The sequence below is a fragment of the Oenanthe melanoleuca genome, chromosome 3 (assembly GCF_029582105.1).
Source record: "Oenanthe melanoleuca isolate GR-GAL-2019-014 chromosome 3, OMel1.0, whole genome shotgun sequence".
Lineage (NCBI taxonomy): Eukaryota > Metazoa > Chordata > Aves > Passeriformes > Muscicapidae > Oenanthe > Oenanthe melanoleuca.
The window spans coordinates 48,019,410-48,043,848 of record NC_079336.1 but is presented as its reverse complement, the minus strand read 5'-3'; the positions used below and the strand labels follow the sequence as shown (position 1 = coordinate 48,043,848).

Below are 24,439 nucleotides of genomic sequence, written 5' to 3'. Positions count from 1 at the left end.
TATATAGAAGGATTTTCAAACCGTCAGTTCAGCTTTCAGCTTCAAAGCAGATTTGCACTTTATTTAGAATCAAGAATTTCCCAGTTGGCTAGTATCAGTTGATAAAAGAACACTGAAGGCTGTCTCAGGCAGGCACTCTTTTTTACAGGCTGAAAATCTGGATACACATGAACTAATGCAGAAATTCTCAGTGGTCTTTCTGTTTTAGAAAGTTCTAAACTTGCCATCAGAGCACAAATCCTACAGAAGGGAAATTCAGAGCAGTGATTAAAGCAATATATTTTTAACATACTAAACACAGAGTATTTTCTTAATTTAATGAGCAGCTTTATTTATCTGATACAAGTGTACCCATAGATCTGATTTTAAAAGATACTGCATATAAGAAATAAGTTTTCTTGAAATGTGACACTAGAAGTCTTAACTACCTCCCTTTTAAGGCCAAGCTCTTTGAATCTCTAACTTATAATAAAGAAATCTTTCAGATTAATGATTTTATTTATCAACATGATTTGTCTAGTATTTCAGTACAGTAAATGCATTAATGGGTTTTGAGTTTTTACAGCCTGCCAAGAAAAGATATGCATAATATATATATTTTCAAAGTCTTTGCCAGAGGCATTATTCAGGCATTTACATATTGCTGTTCTCTCTATTCAGAAAATAAGTTTTCTGTGACTGTTTTTTAGCTGGATTAAAGTGCAGGAGAGTAAAAATTTCTAGCTTTGATAATCAGGTTCCTGTCCCTAAACAGTATCAATACCCCAAAATAAATTCAAAGATACTCAATTAGTGTTGGCTTGAGTAGAAACCAGAAACAATATTAAAAGAATACGCATAGACTGTAGGCAGTTGGAGGGGATAAGAGTTGGTTTACAGGCAACTTTTCAAAAATTCCCTTTATTTAATAGAGTATTTTTGTAGCACACTGTTCCTGGAATCTTTTTTTTGTGGATACATGATAATATGGCAGGGGCATTTGAATACTTTAGAGAAGAAAACTAGATCTTTTCTTTCTTTGGTTATGTTATTTTTTCCCCAGCGGCTTATTTTGACCATAAGTCAATGAAACTCATAAATATTGTGAAGTCAAAAGATCTTTTGTATGTATATGCTGAATCATAAGAACCTTTGTTGGCTCCACCCTTGTTCACTGAGGTGCCTCCTGCTAGTGAGCATCAAGCAACAAGGAGAGCACTCTGTTAAAGAGCTTGGCCTGCAGGGAAGATTCAGGGGGCAAACCCTTATCCTTTAGATATGGAAATTATGACTGTTTAATTTTAAAGACACAATGTGCTTGCCTATCATTAGAGGTATCTGAAGATAACCCATTTTGTAGAAGTGTAATTTGAACTACAATGAAAAATTTATTTATTTTAAGCTTCTGTAAGGCAAGGCTGAAAACCCAGTATTTATTACAATGCTCTGTGTGAATAAATGCATTTCTGTTTCTGTGGAATTATAGAAAATTGTAAATATTAGTCTAAGTCATATGCTCATGTGTATCAGCCTCAGGATTGTAAAGCACCTGTCTGCTGCAAATAGAAAAATAATATTGGCTTGTTATTCTCAGGTTTGTGTAATAAAGATTTTGGCATTGTTAGGTCACATTTTCTTTGTCATATAAAATATTATGGTAAATATGTTTTTTGCTTATGTTTTCTTGCTTACCAAATGAGTGCACAAAATGATAAAAATGCATTGTATCTATTTCTGTTGCCCTAAAAAACTAGCAGAGAAAGATTTAGTAGAGAAAATTTAAATGCCTTATACTATACTGACATCAAAATCAATCAGCATCTTGAAATTTACCTTAAAGCAGTACATATCTGTCAAAATTTCATCCAGAGCACTCAAGGGAAATCCAGGTGAATGAATTAAATGAAAAAGAAATGTGATAGGCAAAAGATAACTTTGTGAGTTTAGGAAATACAAATAATAAACACCCCTGCATTCTTCTCCATTACCTTTTTCAACTGCATTGTAAACCCCCCCCCCCTTATATAATTGCATTTTAATAGTGAGGTAGTCTCAGAATATGTAATAGGTCATTCCTTAATTGTACTTGCATTGTGTGTATTGTTAATTAAGAGAATGTGTGACTTCAGTGATTGCAACACAATGGTGTTTATATTTAGTTTCTTTTTTCCTTTCTTTTTATTTAAGAGCATTATGAGAAGAACCCAAAGATAAAAGAGGACAGGGTCTGGATTAGCAGTAACTACTAGTGATGGGGATTCGTAAGAGAATTATGTGAGACTGCTTCCACATTATCTATGATCATGTAGTTACACAGTTAATTCAATTTTTTTGCTAATTTGTCTGTTAATAGCAGTTTGTTAGGTTTATTAATTTAAAACAATTATTAATAAAATAGGAGCAGTAGATTCTGTGATCAGATGTCACTTGTTGGTTGACTTTTTTTTCTTTACTTAACTGAGGGAAATTAAAACCCTTCACTTCTGGGTCCTCTAGGCTGGCAAGTGATGCTCACGAAAAGTGTTTTTGTTTAGCTAGTGAAACTTTTTATCATTAGCAACCACATTACATGTCATTTGTAGGTACATTGGGTAGCTGAAGTGGTTTAGGTGCTCTTTTGAAAATCTTTATGTGTGAAAAACATTGTAAAGAAAACATTAGCCTGAGTTTCCTTCCTGGGAGAAACATGACTGCCCTGAGGTAGTAGCTTCCAGCGCCCCAGGCACCAAAAGTGTAACTTTTGTATCCAGAAACTCGTATTTTTTTTCAAAACCATGCATTGCCTCAGCTGAACAGTTAGTAGCCTCAATCCTTTAGCTAGACCAAGTGCAGAGGCATTCTCTATCTGCTCATTGCTAATGCCTTTTGTTCAGTTTGCAAAGGCAGTGTGCAAGGTTGAAGCTTCCAAATGCCCTTTGTGTTCCAACACTGACTGAGTGGCTTTTGACTTCTTTAGGCATTTTCTTGTTAGCCATCGCCTTTGTCTACTGGTCTGGCACTTGATAATAATGCCATTCACTGTTTGGATCCACATTCTTATTGAAGTTTAGGCTCTTACTCAAAGCATAATAAAGAATAAATCAAATTATTAATATAAACTCTGGTCTTAAATGTTTTGAGGCTGTCACCCATGATGATGGCACTGGAATTATTTAATGCAAGTTTGGCTTTGGATTTCACTTGTGTTTACATACTCATTTAGTGAAAAGAAGGTCCTGCTACTGCAAAGAGGTCCCAGTCCTTGTTTTATCACTTTTCAGTTTTTTATTCCTGAGAGATAAAAAAAAAAGCACCTTATCTTGTCCCACAGCTGAGCTCTCTACAAATATCATGCTGTAGAAGATGCTGTCATCTGTAGAAGTCATTAACTACAAGCCAAAATCAAACCTTTTACTAAAGACCAGTTTAGTCCTCTATTTCAGCATCATGTATCTATAACAGAGATGCAAGCATTTTGTGTTTAGCTGGCCATTTTATGCTGCATTCACACATCTATTGCTGAGACTGTAGTACAGTTTACTTTGGATGAGCTGCTTTCTTTTTTCTATATGATGGAAATTTCGTGCTGTTTATAGCATAAAATTTTATCTTGTTTCACTTGAGTGCATACAGACTGGGGTTAAATTTTTTAATAGCACCCCACAGGAGTGCTGTGTTTTGAATTGTTTTGAATTTGGGATTAAAAGAGTATTGATAACACAGCATGTTTGCACTGACACTGTGCAAGCACCCGCTCAGCAACAGGACTTTCTTTTTTATCAACATTACCCAGCAAGTAGGCTCGGAATGTGGAAGAGGTTGGGAATGAAAACAGTTGGGACAGCTGACCTGAACTGACCAGAGGAATGTTTTATACCATATAGCATCCCTCTCAGTAGTAAAGTCTGAGGGGCTTGGAGGTTGGTCTTGTAGGTCTCATTGGTCAGAGGCTGGCCAGGCGCAGGTGGTGAGGGAGTGAGAGGTGGGGGGGGTGCTTAGTCACTGACTGGTGTCAACCCACCACAGACTCTTACAGCTGCTGTGTTCAAGAATAGTATCTTGCCTCTTTCACCACCCACTGAGCATTAGCAGATATGGCTGAAGTGAGGACAGAACATCAAAGTGGCTTTGGAAAGAATGTGTATTGTGAAAGTAAGGAAGACTAGTGTATGGTGATGAAGTGGGAACTGCAGAAAAATAGAAATGGGTTTACCGTAATAAAGGTCCTGTTTGAGAGAAACGTGGTTTGACATTGGAAAAAAAGAGTGAAGGACATAATGTTTTGTTTTCTTGAAAGGAACTAATAGAAAAAGTATTGAGATGTTAATAAGCTATCTTCATAAGATGTGTTTTTAGCAACTGAGAGTAAATCAAGGACAGTTTAATTATATTGCTTTTAGGCAAAAAAAATTTAGAGAGATGGCATAAAAATTAGCAAGGTTTATTTACTAGCTGATTTATATCTCACAAAGGACCTTTTGTTCTGTCATAATTAAAGAAGTCATTATGATTCCGCATACCAAAACCAAGGAGATAGCCTGTGGAACAAAATACTAGTTAAAATGCCTTCTTTTAGATTAGGGATTTCTACAGTGAAATATTCGTTGTGAAATTGTAGTTGAAGGGGTAGAATCCAGGGAGCACCTTTTAAGAAACGTGAATAGGGCAGGAAACGTAGAATTCAGAACAAAATTCCTTATTCCTAGCATATTTTCACAACTATTATATGTATTTTGATATTTCTGAATTTCTTTAAAATTACTCTTCTATAAAAAACTGCATTCAGATAATCTTTTCTTTTATATGCATTTCAGTTTGTTCCTGGGTATATGGTATCTTTTTTAGTGGTGATCATAGAATTATATAATCAGAATTGAAAGGGAGATGGAAGATTGTATAGTACAACTGCTCTGCTCAAAGTGGATTCAACTACAGAGCATTACTTGGGGTTGTGTCCCTGAGTAATGCTTTGTAGTTTAGAATATTGTCAAGGCTACAGCATCTCTGGGCAATTTGTTCCACTATTTTACTACCCTCATGGTATATAAATGGAATTTCTTGTCTTTCAGTTCATGCCCATTGCATCTAGTCCTTTCACTGGGTATCAGTGAAAAGAGTCTAACTCAATTTTCAAACCTTCCTGTTCGATATTTATACACACTGACAGGATCTCCCCTGAGGATCCTCTTTTCCAGGCTGAGCTGTCACAGCTCTCAGCTTTTCCCTATGTCAGATGGCTTAAGCCTTAGTCATCTTCTTGGCCTTTTGCTGCACCTTCTCCAGTACACCTATATCATGCTGTTTCTGGGGAGCCCAGACCTAGACCCAGCATTCCAGGTATGACTTTACCAGAACCAGTAGAGGGGCGGGGTCATCTCCCCAAAAAGCAGCTTTTGGCAGTACTCTTCATTACACAGGTTGGCCCTCAATGGCATGTTTCTGGCTCATGTTCAGCCTACTGACCCCAGGTCCTTGTCTGCAAAGCTGCTTTCTGACTGATTGGTCCCCAGCCTGTACTATTGCATTGGGTATACTTCCCAGGTACAAGAACTTCGTTGAAATATATGTTCCAATTTTTAGCGGTATTCAGGTTGGGAATTCTGTCTTCTGCTTTCTAAAGAAAATTTTTAAACATATCTCAAAAATATATGCTTTAATCTTATTGTGTTATATCTGTAAAGGTTTTATGCATTCTCATAAGTGTATACTTCTTATAGATGTGATTCTGAGATGGGAGTCTGATCCAATTCTTATGTTCCAAAAACAAATAAAAAAGAAAAAACTCCATAGCTGTATTCAAGCATGGTTACAAATATACTCACTAAAAATGTGTTTATTTGGTTTTTTTAAGTGCAAAATTTAGTCTATGCATTTATGACTTTGGAAGGTAATTAATGGAATATTACTTTTAACGAAATACATTTTTAAATTTATTTTTCTATATAGGTGAAAATTTCATTTGAATGCCCAAGCAGCAGCTGCTTTTACTAGATCTTGTATATTTTGTCACTTACTCCACCGCCATTCCTTCTACCTAACTTTATTTGCTCATGGTTGGTTGGTCTTGGTTTTTTTTTTTCTCTGCCTTGCCTACCAGAGAAGATATTATAAAGCATTCTCAGCTCTAGTCTTTTCCCAGGTGGTTTTTAACTGCTGGAAACACGTCTTTGGCATTTATTGTACTCAACAGAAAAAATTATCCATCTTCATAATGGTTTCAGTGCTGTTTTCTGGTTTTTTTTTCTTGTAAATAATCATAAAAATTATAGATATCAAATCTTATGTGAATACAAAATATAATGTTGATCAGCCTTAATTTATGTTGCATTTTATGGCTGTTATAACTGGAAACAAAACCAATAACAAGAATGTTTAGTTACATTGTTTTCCTTGAACTGGAAACCCTCAATGAAGTTATTCTGTTGTGCTCTTAGAGTGAATAAATTAGTTAAAAGAAAAAGTAATATGATTTGGATTGCGTTATTTCAGATTTATATGAAAATATATTGAAGTATTTACCCTGTTAATTTGCCCCAAAGTTATGGAAGAAGACGGTATATAATGTACTCTCTTGTGCAATTGTTATTATTAATTTGATTTACAATTTGTGTTTCTCTGAAGAAGCCCCAACCCAGCAGATTTATTGGTTTTGTTATGTGTTGGATCTTTTACTGCTTTTGAACTGTGTTAAATATGATTATACATAAGAACTTAAAAGCTTCTTTTCTGAAAGAAAGATTTATTTTACTTCCCTGCCTTCCTCCCCATTCAGACAACCTAATTCTGAGTTGCTTTACCAGCCTATTATTGTATAATTTCTTTGCATTTCACATGGAATGTCTTACTTAGCCTGTATAATTTTTGTTACACTGTGATGTAAACTTAAAAGCAGACTAAGGTGACCAGTGGGTATTTTCTCTGGTTGTTTGGTGCATACAAAAAAAACTGTTGGGAAGCATTCTCTACTTGCTCAAGGTTGGGCCACTTGAGTGGTTAAAAAGGATGTAAAAGAGTGTTCCTGACTTAATTGTGTCCGGGTTTTTTTCAGAAACTTCAAGTGGGGTTTTTTTTGTTGTTTTTTCCTCCCCTCCCTTTCCATTGCAAGGCCCCATAAACATCTTCACCCTTGTCTTTCTGTGTGTTACTGGAGTCCTGACTGATGTGCTACCATTTCAATGTATCCTCCTGCAGGCTGTTAAATGTTCTGTGCTGTGAGCTCAATACCCTTTTACTCTTGGAGACTCAGTATAAAGTGTCACAGGTTTTACTAACTGCTCAGGAGGAAAATGTCACAGAAACTTCAGAAGGACCAGGGTAAGAAGTGATTGATGTAAATGTTATTTTAACTATCACACTCTCCTTCTGAGAGCAAATACGTGTATGCCTTAGTAGCTTTAAACATAGAAATGCTTTCACTTAAGCTGGCTTCTAATGTCCATGAGTTTCCTTACATGCAGGTTTGTCAGCAGTTTTAAATTATGAAAAGATAAAATGGCCTTCTCTTTCTCCCATGTTCATTCCAAAAGTATAAGAAATAAAAAATCAATTATTTTTCTATTTTTTAGTTTGTATTACTCTTGTTTCTTAAACAAAAAGTGTTTAAAACTTGTGAATGTAAGTATGCCTTTTAATTTATTTTTTTATTACATGTATTTAATATAAAATCAGGGTATTGTTTTAATGTTCATGAATCAAAGGCATCATCAGTACTTTGGGGTTTTTATGGGGGAGTGTTTTTGTTGTTGTTATTGTTTGGTTTGTAGCTTTGTCAACTCTCCAGCAGTTTATTTGTAGCTTAGTTAACTTTCCAGCTACTGTGAGTTTCCACTGCTGTCTTCTAAATAAAATTGCATAGCCCCATCCTTTTAAAAGGAAAAAAGTGGTTTTGGGACAGAGGTGGACAGTCATTTAGTTACTGACATTTTTTCCTTTCTCATGGCATGCTGAGTTTGAAGTATTCTCCTTTTACCGTTTGTTATATGGGACCATTACAGAATGTAAGTCAAACAGTGTGGGTGAAGATGATGGTTATTTACTATTTAAAGATGAAACCTTCTGTTTCCCTACTAAGGCAGAACTTTTATTAAAAACTTGGTGAATAAAAATTGAATTTTACTGCTTTCAAAAATTTTGTACCTTGGGCTGCATGGTGACTTCAGACAGCAAGTTGTCTGTATTTCAAATAATGAATCATTCTACTTATTTGTGGCATCTGAAGTATATTGGTAGGCCAAATAAGGAGCAAATTTTGATGGTCCATTGACTGTCACTGCCCTAATTATATAATTTTTGTGTGACATAAGAAAATTTGTGATATTTTTCTACTCTTTTGGGTCCAGTAATTGCTCAAATTTTTCTAATCAGTAGTAGGTAGAGAGGCACAAATTTAGAACAATACTTGGAGACATCTCAAAATGCTTCCTGTTTCTGTTTATTTGTACCTATATGTATTCCAGGCTGTGTTTTAACTCCGGTATGTTTCTCAAAATAGTCTTGCTTCTTTAAGTTTTCTGAATTAAACAGTCAGTAAATCAAAGCTTCTAATTTTTGTAGGTTTATTGTGTTTTGTTGGGTTTTTTTTCCACAGAGTTTTTATAATTGATGGTCTGTCAGTGGAGAGAAACCATGTTCTTGTAAGGATAAATCTGATTGGAGGACCACGGGAAAGGATTTTGCCTATGAGAGAATTAGATAAGGTTAGAACCTAAAGTTTACAGTTTCTTTTTCTGTAACTTCTGCCTTCATTAACTGAACACTTTTGCTGATGTGAAAAATGATTTAACACCAGACCACCTTTAGTTTTATGAACTGTTAAGTTCAAGTGTTCATTTTAAGGAAGTGATACACTGAGCAAATACATTGCTTCCACTATTTGGGGATTGTCTTGTACCTAGGACATACTATGTTCAAGATGACATGTTTATTTTGCTCCATTTTAATGTTACTTTTAAGTAAATGCAATTTGTTTGGTTGGGTTTTTTTTTAATTTTTATATTCCTGTGTTTTCTTTACTAGCTTTCCATTTATCTTCATATTATTGATTTTTTTTTTTCCATTCTTGGGTTTTCTAGATATTCAGTATCTAATACTTGGAGCTTTCATCAATGTTCTAATAATGGAGTGTTTTTTAAGGAACTTCTTTAAGTGTTCTACTTCTCACTGGCTGTCAGTCTCATAAAGATGAAAGGCAGATTACTGCCAGCAAAACAAAGACACCTAAATCAATGTATAAAGTTGGAAATACAGTTTAGTAGGTTGTTGGGGGTTTTTTAAAATAATTTTTATAAAATTTGCAATTTCCATTGTGGTTGAAAAAAGAACTGTAAAATCAAAACTGTCAGTGGTATATACACCATAAAAATGATATTATCAAAGGTTTCTTTTATTTTCTGTCATTTTTTTAATTATAGCACATCTCATTGGAAATCATAGTATCAAGAATAATTTTGGTGCATAGGCAGTATTTCTGGGAACTATACCTTTGCGTGTTAATTGAGAAAAGCTATTAATTTTTCTGCTAAATTAATTTATTTCTGGTCCTGTTTCCAGGGCAGTGGTCTATATCCTTGGCCAATGTTTTCATCATTGCCTGTGCCAAAGTGCTATGTTGCAGAAATTACTAGGAAAGCTGAATTCAGACAAGGTACGTAGAAAGCATGCAAGCAGTGTAGATTTCATGCAAGCATCTCAGTCAATTTAAAAAATTTCTTTTTCCTTCCTTCCTGCACCCTGCTCCCCACCCTCACATCCCACAGATGATAATCTCGTTAAATACTCAAGGTTATTTCAGTGTTGGCTGCAATTGTAGCTAAATAAGTTGGTTTGGTTTTGCTTGTCTGGTTTTGTGCAACTGTCAATCTGCAAAGCTCTGTTTGGTAATCTAATTCTTATGCACACTTCAAGATTAACTTCCTGGCTCGTCTCTGGTGGTTGACTCATAAGGTACATTTATATCATCTCTCTAGTAACTGAAGCAAGACAGTTTGCTTAAACTGCAGAGTTTTTTGTACACTATTTTCGTGATTCACATCCCTGTGTTTACAGAGCTTGGTGGTGTGTGAAATAGACAGTGTTTAGGATAGTTGGTTTCCACATTGAACATCAATTTGGAATGTGAGCAGACTGAAGAATTCTTTGAAGAACTACCTAGGCACAGCAGTTTAATTCACACAGAAAAACTGTTTTAAGGTATTAGTTTGCATAGACAATGCAAAATAATCTGGTGAATGGTTTGGCAAATAAATAAGTTATTGTATTTGTTCATGTTTCCTATATCCCTGAGATGAACTTATTAGAAATTGTGAATTTCCTTAGCACAGGCAGATGTTCAGAACTGATAGAAATTCTACCTTAACTGTGGACTATAAAATAGTCTGTTTGTATATATCTGGGGAAAAAAATTTAAAAGATGATTTCCTGCTCTGACCAGAGGAAAGGACATATAGTTATAAAAGAAGGGATTTTTCTGTATCTTAGCTTTGTAATACTGTTCCAGGCTTCCCAAGGCAAGTTTCATAAGACAACAGTCCGATAATGGTAAAGTAGGTGTCTTCAAGGAGGCAATAGTATTTCTCTTGGGTTGGAAAACCATATTGTATCATTCTTATTATTCTCAGAATGTGTTCAAATGATCCCTCTGTTCTCTTGTTCAGAATATTTCTATTGCTCATCATTACCCAGTGGGATAATGAAATAGATATTACAGTTGTCACATTTGTGGATGAGAGTCAGCTAAGAAAACTTGGATAAAACTTTGGGTAACAGTAAATTTGCTGAAATGAAGTTTAAAAGATTTGCAAATGAGTTTGATGAAGAATTGAAATCAAAGAAATATTTTAATTTAGAATGGCATTTTTGACATTAAATATAACTGAAATAAAAGATTATATAGCTACAAAATGAACAGAACATTTGGTAGTGGAATTAAAATATTTTGTGTTTGTTGTTTAAAAATAAAAGAGAAATAAACCATTGAAAGTGTTCTATTTCAGTACTCGGTTAAAAAAAACAACAAACCACCAAACTGTGAACATATGATTTGCCAGACTGAAGCTCTCAGGATGTGCAAATTATTTTGAAAGAAAATATTAGAATAAACAGATCAAAAATTAAAATAATGAAATTCATAAATTGCTATTGTAGTGCTTGCAAAAAAAGAAATCAAGAGCATGAATAGAAAATGAAGAATATCTAAACTGTATTTTTAAGCACTATGATATGGCAGTGATAGAAATTTTCTTTCACAAGTGAGATTACCAGATGGATCCATGAGTTACATTTATACATGATTTTACAACTTCTTTGTTTTGAATATTCAGAATTCATGTTGTGTTACTCAGATCGCTTGGAGTTCAGAAAAATACTTCCTGAATTTTCATTCTGCATTAGTGCAAGGAGATGGACAGGGCTCACACAGATTTTTGACTGCCAAGAGTTCTGCAGTCATGGTGTGAGTGGGAATGCATGGCTGCTTTGTTGTATCTCTTGACAAGGATGGAAGGCCAGCACAGTGTCTCTGGTTCCCTGAACCTGTATTCAGATTTCGTGCTGTGATGTTTCATTATGTGACCTCTGAGGTATCATTCTGGTCCTCTTATTTTGACTGTTTTCTATGGCATGAATAATTAAGACTAGTAGATAGATTCTTAGTACTGTTAAAGAATATATAATTTCTTTGGCTGAAAAAGCTGTAACTGTAGGTTTTATTCTATCTGTCCTACCTCTTATTTGTCCTCTTCATTGCTTGAGGCATGGACACCTCCAGAGAAGCTTACCTTTTCTTTGTACTTTGAAAATGCATCCTACATTCGTCACATAATTGTGATGGCAGGTGTAAAAACATAATCTGAGTTGGTTTTTTAACGTTTATATAATAGATATTGGAGATGGCTGGTGAGAGTTTAAAAATGTATTTACAGATGTGCTTTTGAATATGCTACTGCTAACACTTCTGTTTCTAACCCTCCCTTCAGATAGACTTGAATAACGATGCCATAACAGAACATTTTAGAACTAGTGTGGCCAAAGTGAGATCAGGAAAAAGGAAACTTCATTCCAGATCACTGGAGTTCATTTATCCTTTATCCATATATTTGATATAATGTAAACCATGGATAAAACTGAAAGCAGTTTATGAGGGGTGGTTACTTAAAAGGACTTGTTCACACTGAATTTTGTAGCATGAAAACCCAAGAAGTGGGTAGGGTTTTCTATTCTATAAATTCTTTTGAAGGACAGGACTGAGCGTGCAACAGTGACGCCTTATGGTTCAATTTGGGGTGCAAAGGCAGGAGAACTCATGAGCTGTAATAAAAAGCAGAGCAGTGGTAACTCTGACAGTGTATATGTGTCTCCCAGCACCAAGGCCTGAAGCCTATATGTAACAGAACTGTTTTTAACACTCTTGCTTTTATTCCTTGCTATTAGAGTGATCACAGGCACTGGCAAGTGGATATTTTGACTCACTGAATAAAAAAGGACTCTATTGTAATTTATTTTGCCAGATTTAGTAACTGCATTGGAGTAGTGGAGTATCTCTTCCGTTTCATGAGAACACTTTGAGTAAGCAAACTGGCCCAAAAAATACATTTGTATTTGAGGAGAACTTGTAGTGCATCAGTGCCTGTCCTGGTTTTGCAGGTGTTAGGTATTTGTCTGTGTGGTGTATGAGTCTGCAGAAAAGGATTTATGGAAAAATTAATTTGGTTGATTGTATATTAATATGCTCTAATCATTTCAGCCAGTAGTTAGAGTTTGAAAACTATTGGATAGAAGTATATTAATGATTCACTTCTGTCAAAGATAATTTATAGTGAAGCTTTAAATTATTTATGTGGATCATTATTTACATGTGAAAATTAATTATGCCATTTCTACCTGTTTACACTGTAGCAAGATACCCTGTTGCTGCTTTTTTTTTTTTTTTTTTTTTTTTTTTAAATTGTTCAGTTATTATTTCATTAAGGTAATTTGAAGAAGAACTATTAAGTGGTTTTCAAAGAGTGATATAGTCCTTTTATATTCAGGATACAACTGTGAAAAGATTTATTCTTTTTTATTTGTAATATTAACTATAGTATAGATTATTAAAAGATAAACTCTTTATAAGGTTATTAAACTGTAATATTCACTCTTCTATTTGCAGAGAATGTGTTTTTCTTTTCTAGTCCTAGCTCTGCAGTAGTGATAGCTGGTAGTGACTGTGGCTGAAGAATATTGTCCGTAAATGTCCTGCAGTGATGCATTCGCTAATTAGCATTTCCCTAAACTTGGGTGCCCCACCATTCATTTATCTTATTTTCCTCTGAGTTCAGACAGTCCAGAATTGGCACCAAAAATCTGAGGTTATTTCTTATCAAAATTATTTTGATAATTTATTTCAACCACTGTTCTCTCAGTTCTTTGCTTTATACTTCTAAATTGAATGGGAACTTGCTGCTGTGTTTCAGGTTTGGTTTCGTTGAGGGTTTCTTGTTTATCTGTTTGCTTGTTTGTTTTTTTGGTTTTGCTTTCTAAATATTTTTTTTTTGTAATACCTGGTATTAGCAGTGTCTTTAATTATTTTTCTAAACTTTCTCTGTCAAAAAATCAGCCATATTATCTTTTGTGTTATGCATTATAAAATGCCTTTGTCACCTACATTTCTCTGACTTGTCCTCCTTTTTATATTTGTTTTGGTATTTGTGTATGTGTCTGTTGCCTTTTGCTTTTAAGTCCATTCAATTAAAAAAGGATGAAAGAGTAGTAAGGTCTATGAGAAATGCACATGAGGTTTCCTAAATTATATATCTCTCTATGGATTTGGTTCTATGTACTAGTCAAATAAATTGTAATCAGGTTGTTCATCTCTCAATTTAGATTTTGAATAAGATACGCATGGATTTACTGATCTCAGTTATTAATCACAGGAAAAACACTTCTGCCACAAAGCACAGTCACATGAGAAAAGGCTTGTTTCATTTCTTATGTTTTATAAAACATAGATGAGTTTTTTTCTGGGTCTTACTTGCTTTAGAAGAGCTAAACAAGCTAGCTGAAGAATTATTTGAAGAATTATAAAGCAGCATCTTTTAGAAAAGGGAGATAATTTAAAATTGCTATTTTGGTGTAATGATTCAGATTTCATACATGCATGTAAGTGTAGCTTATTTATAGTCCAATTTCATAGCTTCATAAACTAGTAAATGTGGGGGTTTTGTTGTTTTTTTCATGAGATTACACAGAACAATCAATGCTAGCACAAAGTAAGTACAATTAAGGGATAGGATGGCAAAATATAAACACATATGAAGAAGAGAGCTGGAGTGCAGCGGATTGGTTAAATTGGCATTAGCTTCTTTTCAATCATGACCATATTAAAAAGCTTGCTAGCATGAGTGGAGGAAGGTCTTAGTCATTTTCTTCATCATATTTTCTCTTTGTTCTATTTTTTTTCTCCTTCCCCTGTTCCCTCACCTTCTATCCTTCATGTCATTCAGCAGGTCTAGTATTATTCCAAACAATACAATTCAAGTAATTAATTTAATATAAATAGTGACCGCATTTGGTGACAAATCAGAGAAGACATAAAAGCAGGACTTCTGTTTCTTGGTGTTGGGTGTGTTTAGAATACCTCTAGTGGTAGTGGTATTGTGACAGCCTGCCCTCAGTAACACACAATAAGTGTAGCCCAGAACTGTGTTGTTGCTTAAGTTTCAGCTGCAGAGTAAGGCTACTTTTGGGCAACGTACAGTTGCCTACTAAATTGTGAAAATAAGCTGGCATTTTTTGGTATCACGAGTTTCTGTAAGCGACTCTCATTCCAAAAAAAACCCCAAGGTTCTGTCTTTTTATTTTTTTGTACTGTGATGACCTGCTGGCAGAAGTGGTAGTCCACATTTAATGGCAAGTTAAGGGAAGCAAGTGGTTTACCTGGAAGAAAATAAGATGCAGTAAGTTTCCATGATATAATACCAGTTACAGTTTGTACTGGATATATTAAATACATTACTTCACCACAGTATGTTGTTTGCATGGATCTCTGGTCTCTGATCCTTGTCTGCCAAACTGAATTACTACAATCCTTGAGGAAGTAAAATAACTGTGTAACTTGTATCAAGGAGTATTTCTTTGCAAGTCTAGAATTTTCCTCAATACTCACCTATATCAGAAGTAACAAAAAAGGGCAGAGAAAGAACTAGAAATCATATTGATAATACTGTAAGAGTTAAGTCCTTCTTCACAGTAGATTTTCTTAAGTAAGCTGTTCTAAGCATCACTGCATGTTATTTGGGAAGACACTGAGGACTTATTTATTTGAGAAGATACTGAGGACTTATTTATTTGAGGATAACAAAGAAATCTCAGGTTAATTTGGGGTCATTATTAATGGTAATAATTAGGTTACTACAATAAGATTGTTTTGAAATTTTTTGTATTGTATAATAAATTCCAATGAAATCATTAAGGTCTTTAGATGAACTTAAAATAAATCGCATGCAAAGTCATAGTTCTGTTGAAAATAATCTGATAATCTTAAAATAATAAGATCATTTGAATAGTGTTTTGAAATAGAAATGCTATAATGAAGTAAAATTAACAGCAAATATTCTAAATATCTGTAGACTGGCTCAAACAATTGTTGACACTTGTCCTGGTTTAGGGCAAATTAAGGGAGAAAACCTCCAAAGGGGTCCCTCTAGAAAGCAGATTCAAGCAGCCCCTCGCCCCACCAGATCAGGAGAAAAAAGTCTACTTCAAGAAAACTGGAAAAAACGGTTTATTTAACAAGCAAAGTTCTCACAAACATGAAAAAATAATTATATTAAACAATGGAACCTCTCACTGTTCTGAAGATATGGCAAATTCAGAAAGTCCTTTCTGTGGGGTGTAGTTTAGCTCTCTCAATCTCTCCAGTCCCTCCTGCTGGGAAATGCCACATCCCTGCCCCAGTGGGACACAGGTGTGAGCTCCTGGTGTTCTTCTGGGTTTTCAGTCCAGAGCAGGACTGATCAGTTCCATGAAAAAGAAAAAACAAACCCTCAGTCTGGGGAGCTTCTCTGACTCAGGTAGCTACAAAAACTAACTATAAGCCAAGGAGAACTCTCTGCCACTGTCTGTCCATGCTGCGGACAACACAGTCCAGGAGAAGGATGCAGTGGAGCAAGTACAGTCTCTAATGACACACTGTACGCTTCTTCTTCCCTCTTCGCTCTCAGAACCAGTCTTGAAGATGCAGAATTTACTATCCAGCTTAAACAGAACATACGATTGGTGGTACAAACATCATGAAGTCACCTAGGACAGTGCTTTAATGAGAGGTCACCTTTCATGGCAGCATTCATTTCTATCATGTCCAAAATGTAGAAACAGAGTAAAGGAGATCTTGTGCAGTATGAAGAATGTTTATCACCCTAGTGAATAGTTAGTGTAGGTTGCAATCCTTTCATATGGTAGGAGCTGGTCCAAGCAGCAGCAGGATTGTACACAGCTGGAGCGAATGCATGTGCATTTGCCTTCTCTCAGGTACCATCTTTATTTTTCCGCTCAAGATGGCCAGAAACTATTTCATAGCAGTATCAAGTGTTTTGAAACCCAAGTTACCTGGTAGTTGCCAAATGCCAGGAGGGCCAACCTTTTCCTGGGGGGCATCGGTTACAGCAGTCTCAGACAGGCAAGGAGGGGATTGTCCTGCTCTGCTCTGCATTGGGGAGGCCTCACCTTGAGTGCTTGGGGGCAGTTTTGGGAACCACAATATAAAGAAGACATTAAGCAATTAGAGAGTGTCCAAAAGATGGCAGCAAGGATCATGAAGGTCTGAAGGGGAAGCCTAATGTGGAGGGATTTGGGTCACTTGGTTTGTTCAGCCTGGAGAAGACTGAGGGGAGACCTCACCTGTGGTCTTCAGCATCTTCATGAGTGGAAGCAGAGGAGCAGGCACTGATCTTTTCACACTTGTGATCAATGACAAGACTTGAGGAAATGGTATGATTAAGGGGAGGTTTAGATTAGATACCAGGAAAATACTATTCATCCAGAGGGTGATTGACTGGTACAGGGTTCCCAGGTAAGCCATGCTCTAGAACATCTCTAGATTATCAGCTCTGTGTTCAGCACAAATCCAAAACAAAGACCCATACCAGCCACTGTGAAGAAAATTAATTCTGCCCCAGCCAAAATAAGCACAAAACCCCATCAGTAAGTAGAATGAATGTTCCTGTTTTGTATAAAGCAGAATGTCACCAACTTTAGGACTGCCTCTCCAGTTTAAGTGTCTTAGGAAAATACATATTTGTGCAGTCTTTTCTTATGAGTTCTGCCAAAAATACATGTGGCAATGGAGTTGAAGCTATGTGATCTTTGAGGTCCCTTTCAACTCAAACTATTGTGTCAATGTATGATCATTATAGAATAACATTAATTTTTCACTTCTTCCAGATAAAGATCTTGACAAGCTCTTAAAACTTCTAAAAAATCCAGACAAGCCAACCGGGTGGGCAGAAATTTGTAGAAAACTGTTCTGCAAAGTCATGAAAACAAGACCAGATAGCATCAGTGGACCAAGTGAGTATGACTTAAGAAATTTAACAAAGAAAGCAGGCAAAAGACCACTAGTAAGCAACTCTTCTTCATATTTTATTTGAGGAGTACATTATCTGTACAAGAAGTCCATAATTTTGTGTTGATTATGAAAACTATTTCAATGGGATTTTCACAAGAAAACATGTTTTATGCTTTTATGTCCTATTTTTCTCTTTGCGACTGTTATCCCTCTGTGTTGTCAGTGAAATTTGACAGACAGAGAGGGCTCAAATACAAGTCTTTGTTCCAAATCTCTAAAGGAGAAAATGAAATAGAAAGCCTGAAAGAAAACAGACATTTTTCAGAGATTAGTGAATGAGTTAACATGGGTTGAGAAATTTTATTAATGGGCAATTTCAGTAAAAAATATCCGAATTTACCCATTCTAAACATCAAAGAACCCGTTCATTCAGGTTTTTCTTAATTTTCATGTGCATTTCTAATGAACAGTGTGATCATGCAGGAGCATTGCTACAGCTCAGTTAAAAAAACAAAGCAGCCAAAGAAAAACACAGATCATCCATATGACATAAATCTAATTATGGCCAGATGGTCAGTATGTAGTCTACCTTGTTGTTTACAGATGCCCAAGGATTCTCTTTATATTATTTAGATAAGCAGTTAATGCAACTGGCTGTTGCAAAGCTCTTCAGATGTTCTGTATCTGCTTGGAGATATTTCAGAAGCAGCAAAACATCTGTACCTCTGTGGTTTGAGACAACATCATGTTCACTGAATCCATTTTACAAGAGACAGCTGTGGTGCTGTGTATCTTTTGCAGCATGTGAAACTCTCACAAATTTCAGAGGAATGAGAGACTTCAGTCCAGATGTCCAGAAATCAAAGCTTTCTCTGTAGTTACAGATGGAGCAATCTCTGTGGTTTACAGAACAAAGTACACTTGTGCTTTCTGTACTGGGCCCATTCTAAGGGGGACTGACATTAACAGGAGTTAAACAAGAGTATAATGAGCAAAGACAACATTAGATTTAAGGACTGTATAGAGTAATGTGTATTGATTTGTTAAAAATATTCTGTGATCTGGTGTTGGGATTACCAGATGCTGAATCTATAGAACCTACTTGAACTCCATCAAAAAATTCTAGAGCAAACTGTACACTATCAATATCTCTAATTCACCCTTCCCTTGTTGATTACTCTACCATCAACTTGGTCAATACTTTTGTGCTAAGTGCTCTGGCAATGCATTGCTTTTGGGATGCCCTTAGACTGGTGTTTTCTCTGCTAAAGCATCACCTCTGAATGTAGCTTTTAAGTAATTTCTGTGCTCAAACATCAAGATCCAGTTTTGAAAGCTAAGTGAACTTTATTTAGCAGCCTTATTGAACTGCTAAAAGGAGATGCAAACCTTCCTCAGGCTTGCATGTCTTTTAATGTGTTGGGACTGAAAATCTGGGATTGGCTCTTAAATGTGAAACATACTGTAAACAACCAGCAGTTGTCCTACAGTCTGTTATTGTAAGCACAACAAACTGTGGCAAAGGCATTCTTACAGTCATTCCTTCCATGAAGGTGCCACAGATTTTGGGTGTTAGGGTCTGTAGCAACTTGTTCTCTTTGGGTTGCTTACCAACTAGAGAACCATGGGGCAAGCCTTTGGTCAGGTTATGTCCTTCAGGTACTGTAGAAAGCATTTCTGTTGTTTTCCATTCCACAACTTCTTTTTTTGTCTGTTCCCAGTAAATATTGTATCAGCAGCTGACTTCTGGGCAGATTCAACATCCTTATTCCACTCCTTTTAGAAGACTTTAAATCCAAAAAAAAATTAAGGATGTTTTAGAGATCATATAAATTATATGTTAATATACTTCTGTTCTTCCCTTCATAATGAGATATTCCATTCCCAAATCCTATTCTTCTCAAGCTTTGTATTCATATGTGATGTGGATAGGGATTGTAAATTGAGCTAAAATTACTTGCTCATAGTCTTTCAGATTTTCTATCACCTATCTCCCTAAGGATCTTGATTTAGACCTCCAGCATTCTTTAGGGCCTATTAATTTACCTCCAAATAATTTTTTTCTTAATAAAAACCAACTAACCAACCAAGAAAATAAAAGATAGCAGCTCTTGAACTTGCATGTGAGCACTTATGGCAAAACATAGGAATTTTCTTCAGCTTTTATAAGTGAAATGTTTGGTTGAAGCAGAGTGGTTACAGTCAACTCTGAAATCCTTCAATATTTTGTAAGCTCTGCATTCACTGAGATAGCTCTATCAAAACATGTTGGCAAAAAAAAAACAGTGAGCCTTTGAGGCAGTGTCATTGTTTGTGATGTGTGTGTGCTGCAGCCTTTAGCAATTGCAACAAAAAGTTGAAACTAACTGCAGGACTTTCCCCATAGGATAAACAACCCATGACTGTTGTGCTGTAGTAGTATTTTTGGTTCAGGATAACAAACTGCTGATACTATATTTGCAAAAGAAGTTTTTAGAATAATACTAAATAGATGTTTACCTTTTTATGTCCTTGATTTTCCAAGGAAGCTTTTGTCAGAATTCAAGTGGAACAGTAGGTCTTTATGTTATGCAGAAATAGCAATTGCAGATCAGAAATTCTTTCTTCTGTTCCCCAAAACGGTTTGGAGCCACTGTAAGAAGTGTGAATGCACATGAATATTTGGTTTGAATTTGAAGGGCTGTTTTTTCCGTTAATAAAGAAAATATTTGTATATTGATATAAGATATGTAATGTTCATCTCTAATGGAAGCACTGTCAGAATTTTTATTATCTTAATTTCTTCTTTTCAGAGAAAATTTAGGTTGTTCATTTGTCATTTTAATGTACAATAATTGAAAGTCCTCCTTAGTGTTGCCATCAACAATGGAAATGCTAATTGTTTTTAATATATTTATTAAACTGAAGTGTGTTCGATGGAGTTAAACATTTCTGACACTACTCTTGCAAAAAAGTAATCTGTCCAAGATTTTCACTCTTGAATTTCTAGCCTCTAACAGAAGTCCTGGAATCAGCTGAGTTGGAAGGGACTGTCAAGGATCATTGAGTCCCTCTCCTGGCCCTGCACAGGACTATCCCCAGGAGTCACACCTTGTGCTTGAGAGCAGAACTGCTGTCAAAAGAATCCTTTGTATTTTCTTTTAAATTGCTCTGAAACATCTGGATCATAGAATATGATCCAGTAACACTAGTTATATTAGAGAATTTATAAATGTCTGATGCTTTTTCCATTTTTTGACCTTTTTTGGCTTGAAACTTTTAGTGTAGGAATTAGGTTAATGCTCATGATTATTACCTATTAAAACAGTTTTAACTACATTGCTTTTTTTTTAAAAAGCTTTTTTAAAAGCAGTGTTCTTATGCAGTTTTGAAGCTGTTTTATTTACCTTTCTTTTGTACACTACTTCTTCAAGGAAAAAGAAAATCCTTCAGGAATGTAGGTGTTTTATGAGCATACTGCAGTAATTTAAGAAATTTAAAAATGTTTCCATTTATTTCATAGATCATTACATACACCCAAATTAAAATTAGTTTTATTTTGTTTGTAAGAATTAAATTTCCATGAAATAATTGCTAGACTCTTACTAATACAGTTAAGCTACCATAATTTAAGAAAGTCATCATTTTTCAGTGTGTTGGTAGTCCACATAAACTTTACCTGAAAATTTGAGCTTTTACAGTAGTACTGACTGTACTGTACAATGAAGCTGCCTAAATATGTTTTGTCAAGTTTTCCTATTAAATGAAGAAACACTGAATCAGTTTCTACAGTGCCAAATGGCAGCTAAATGATATAGTATTAAAAGACAAAAATTAAAACAGCTACTTGTAATTTCATGTGGACATTCCTTTGGAAAAGGTGGTGTCCTGTGAAAACCTTCTGTTTATGTATTAACTACATGTGTTTTGAGACACATTGTTGTGTGTATTTGGCTTCCAAATTTGATTATAATATTTTCAAAGATCCTGATAGGCACTTAGATAAATACTTTCAAATGATGGAAATCAATTTAGTGCTTGAGTTTCAAAGTACTGCTTAGTAGTTGAGCTGTCACTTCTCTTATTAACTCAAGCACTGAATTGAAGTGTTCACCTGCTAGGTCAAGCATGTGGATGCTTATGACTAAAAGGGAAGAAATGTACATTGTCCCAACTTGGTTTTAATTTTTTCTGAATTATGGGCTATTTTAGTCATAACAGAGTTCCCATTTATTATTATGGTATGGCATATTTCAGTAATCACCATGCTAATAGTCATACAGTAAATATATAGTTAGTTACAAATTTAATTTCTGCTTTTTGCTGTCTACAGTTTCAGGAATAGACACATTTGCTGTTTTACACAAATATTTGTTGTATTGTTTGTGGGCCAAATTCCACTAAGAATATTAGTGAGGATTAGTGAGTTTGTATATTCTTCAAAAAATAATAAATTGTTGCTCTTCTATAAAGTAAATTGCTTTTTTTAGTCCTATGTGCTTTATTAACTATGATTAAAAGTAGCTATGTTATATTAAGTTAGCAGTTTCTTTTCACTATAAGAGTGCATAAGAATATAAATTACATGTGTAGGTTTTTAGTTTTAATTTAGTAGTCCTTTGCAATGCAAAATTAATTGTGTTGCTGTTGCAGTTGGAACTCTAGCAGTAAATTAATGTTTAGATCTTGTAGTGAAACTTCTTAGCATTACCAAAATGCAACATTTTAAAAATTTTTTTTGGACTCATTCAGTGTAAATTAATTTCTGTAAAATTTTTAGGCAATTAATAAAGGTAAAAAAATTGTGATTTAATGTATGTTAGTTTAAAATAATTGGAAGAATAATTAATTGTCTTTATTATATCTTTTTCTTCATTGTTTTTCTGGCATAACAAGCATCAGACTGTGGGTGGAGGTTCTGTCTTTCTCCTCCTCATTCTTAAAAGAGCTTGCACTGCTCTTTAACTGCTTATGTCAGTTTTCCTGTCATCATGGCTAGCTCAAGAGGTCTCTAGCTCTCTCTGTTGCCACCTCCAGCATGAGTTGTTGCTCCACCTTGCTTGTGCTGCTGCAGCTGCTCCTGCCACTGTCTGCTTAAACAGTGTAGTGGTACTGAGTGTTCTTTATGGTCCCTTCCAATCCATGCTGTTCTATGATTCTGTGGACTAATCAGTTCAAAACCAGCACACCTACCTGGGCAGTAGGTGCCTGGAGTTATGTGCAAGAATGGGGGAACAGGAACTGGAGCTTCATTCTTGTTAAATGGAAATGCTGCCAGGGAAATGGTAGCATGGTCTCTAAACAGGAAATGCCACAGGTGGTAGCAGCAGTTGTTACTCTCAAAATACGCTCTCTTGCTTTGCATTCTTGTGAGGAGAAGTACCTGTATGTGTATCTGTATGCTTTGTACCCTCTTTATGAAACCAACAGCAGCTGTTTTAGGGCAGCATTTACTTAGAAAATAAATTCATTGTTGCTGTCCTAAATTCCTCATATGGCTTACCTCGTATGGGCCTCCTCCATGCAATTTGTGTAAAGGCTTCCTCGTAACCTTAAACTTGTATGGTGTCATGTGTTCAGTTGCCATAGCCTCAGACTTGCAGAATTGAGGAATCATGGGCAGTTTAGATAATGATTTGTCACTGAGAGCTCTTGCTAACTTCCTGGCTAACGTCCTATCAAGGTGGGAGATAAGATTTCCTTCATAGTGAACAGGTGTCAGCATCAGATTTAGCTATGCAGTATTTGCAGTCTCAAAGTTCCATAGCAAGAACTGAAGAAGAATATTATGGTCATCATTAAATACAGAATTTCCCTAATGAAATACTCCTATTGCAGAAATGTAAGTCGTGTGATGGCATAGGTGGTTTTATATTGAGAATTTTTGGAAACAGCCCTTAAACTTCATGTGCTTTTGTTAGCATAATTTTGGGATGGTGTCAGGTTTTAATTCTATGTAGGTTTTTTTGGTTTAGTTGGGTTTTTTGGTTGGTTGGTTTGTTTTGTGGTGTGTTTGTGGGTTTTGTTGTTTTCCTTTCCTGTCTCCATACACAGACAAATGGGGTAAGATATGATAGTTTAATTATAGTTAATTTTCATTTCATATTGAAACCATGTAAAAAAATTCTGAAGTAATCCTTGGAGAATATTGAGATGAGATTGTCTTTCTGTTTACACTGAATATATTCTCAGTAAAGCTATTAAAATTTAATTTAAGGTAGGAATGGTGTTAAGAATGTAAAAGTTCAATGCATGTTTTGAGTTGTTCCCGCATTAAAATATGAATAAATATGCAGGAATTTAAATAGCTTTACTTTCCCATGTTGTTATTTAGTTAGATAACGTAGTTCCATAATTTTTTGATTGCTCTAACGTTTAAATGGGTTTTTACTTCTTGCAGTTTTGGCAGAATTATTTGAAAAGTTTGTGTCACATCTTTCTGAAAGCAGAACAGATTGTTATTTCAGCATGGAAAGCTATAAAGGTCAGTCTCCTAATAATTTATTGCCATGCAGCCTTTTCATATTTAAATTTCCTTTCTTCTAAATGTGTCTGTATCATTTTGGGGATTGTTTACAATGTTCTTTAACAGCTCAGAAATTCATTACTTCATTGGTGGGAAATACCTCACTTTGGAGAAAAAATTGATGTGCTAGAGTGAACAGAACAGATAATTATTAGTGATAGGCTTTCACGTTTCTGTGTGTATAATTGAAAGATAAAGATACAGAACAGGTGAGGGTGTGATTCAGAGTATTTGTTGACACCTATTATAGATGATTTGCAAAGCTGGAGGCATAAATATTTAAGATGGTGTAACCAATCTGGTTCACCTTTAGAGCCCCACAAAGATATACACTTTATATTATGTTAAAGGATATGTATTAAAAACTGTTATTGTTGTCAGAGTAATCTGAGTGTGAGTTCTGTACAGATGTTGTGCTTACTGCCAAGAATAAAGGG

The 24,439-nt window shown here is 35.2% G+C and overlaps 1 protein-coding gene across 1 annotated transcript in view; it reads left to right on the top strand.

Annotated features, from left to right (window-relative positions):
* Positions 1-24,439, top strand: part of TBC1D32 (TBC1 domain family member 32) — a 71,931-nt gene that overhangs the window by 31,379 nt on the left and 16,113 nt on the right. Inside the window, exons 24-28 of the mRNA XM_056488402.1 lie at positions 7,150-7,272; positions 8,546-8,654; positions 9,508-9,601; positions 17,374-17,499; positions 23,877-23,960. Coding sequence (XP_056344377.1) covers positions 7,150-7,272; positions 8,546-8,654; positions 9,508-9,601; positions 17,374-17,499; positions 23,877-23,960 — 536 coding nt within the window. The remainder of the gene's footprint in view (positions 1-7,149; positions 7,273-8,545; positions 8,655-9,507; positions 9,602-17,373; positions 17,500-23,876; positions 23,961-24,439) is intronic.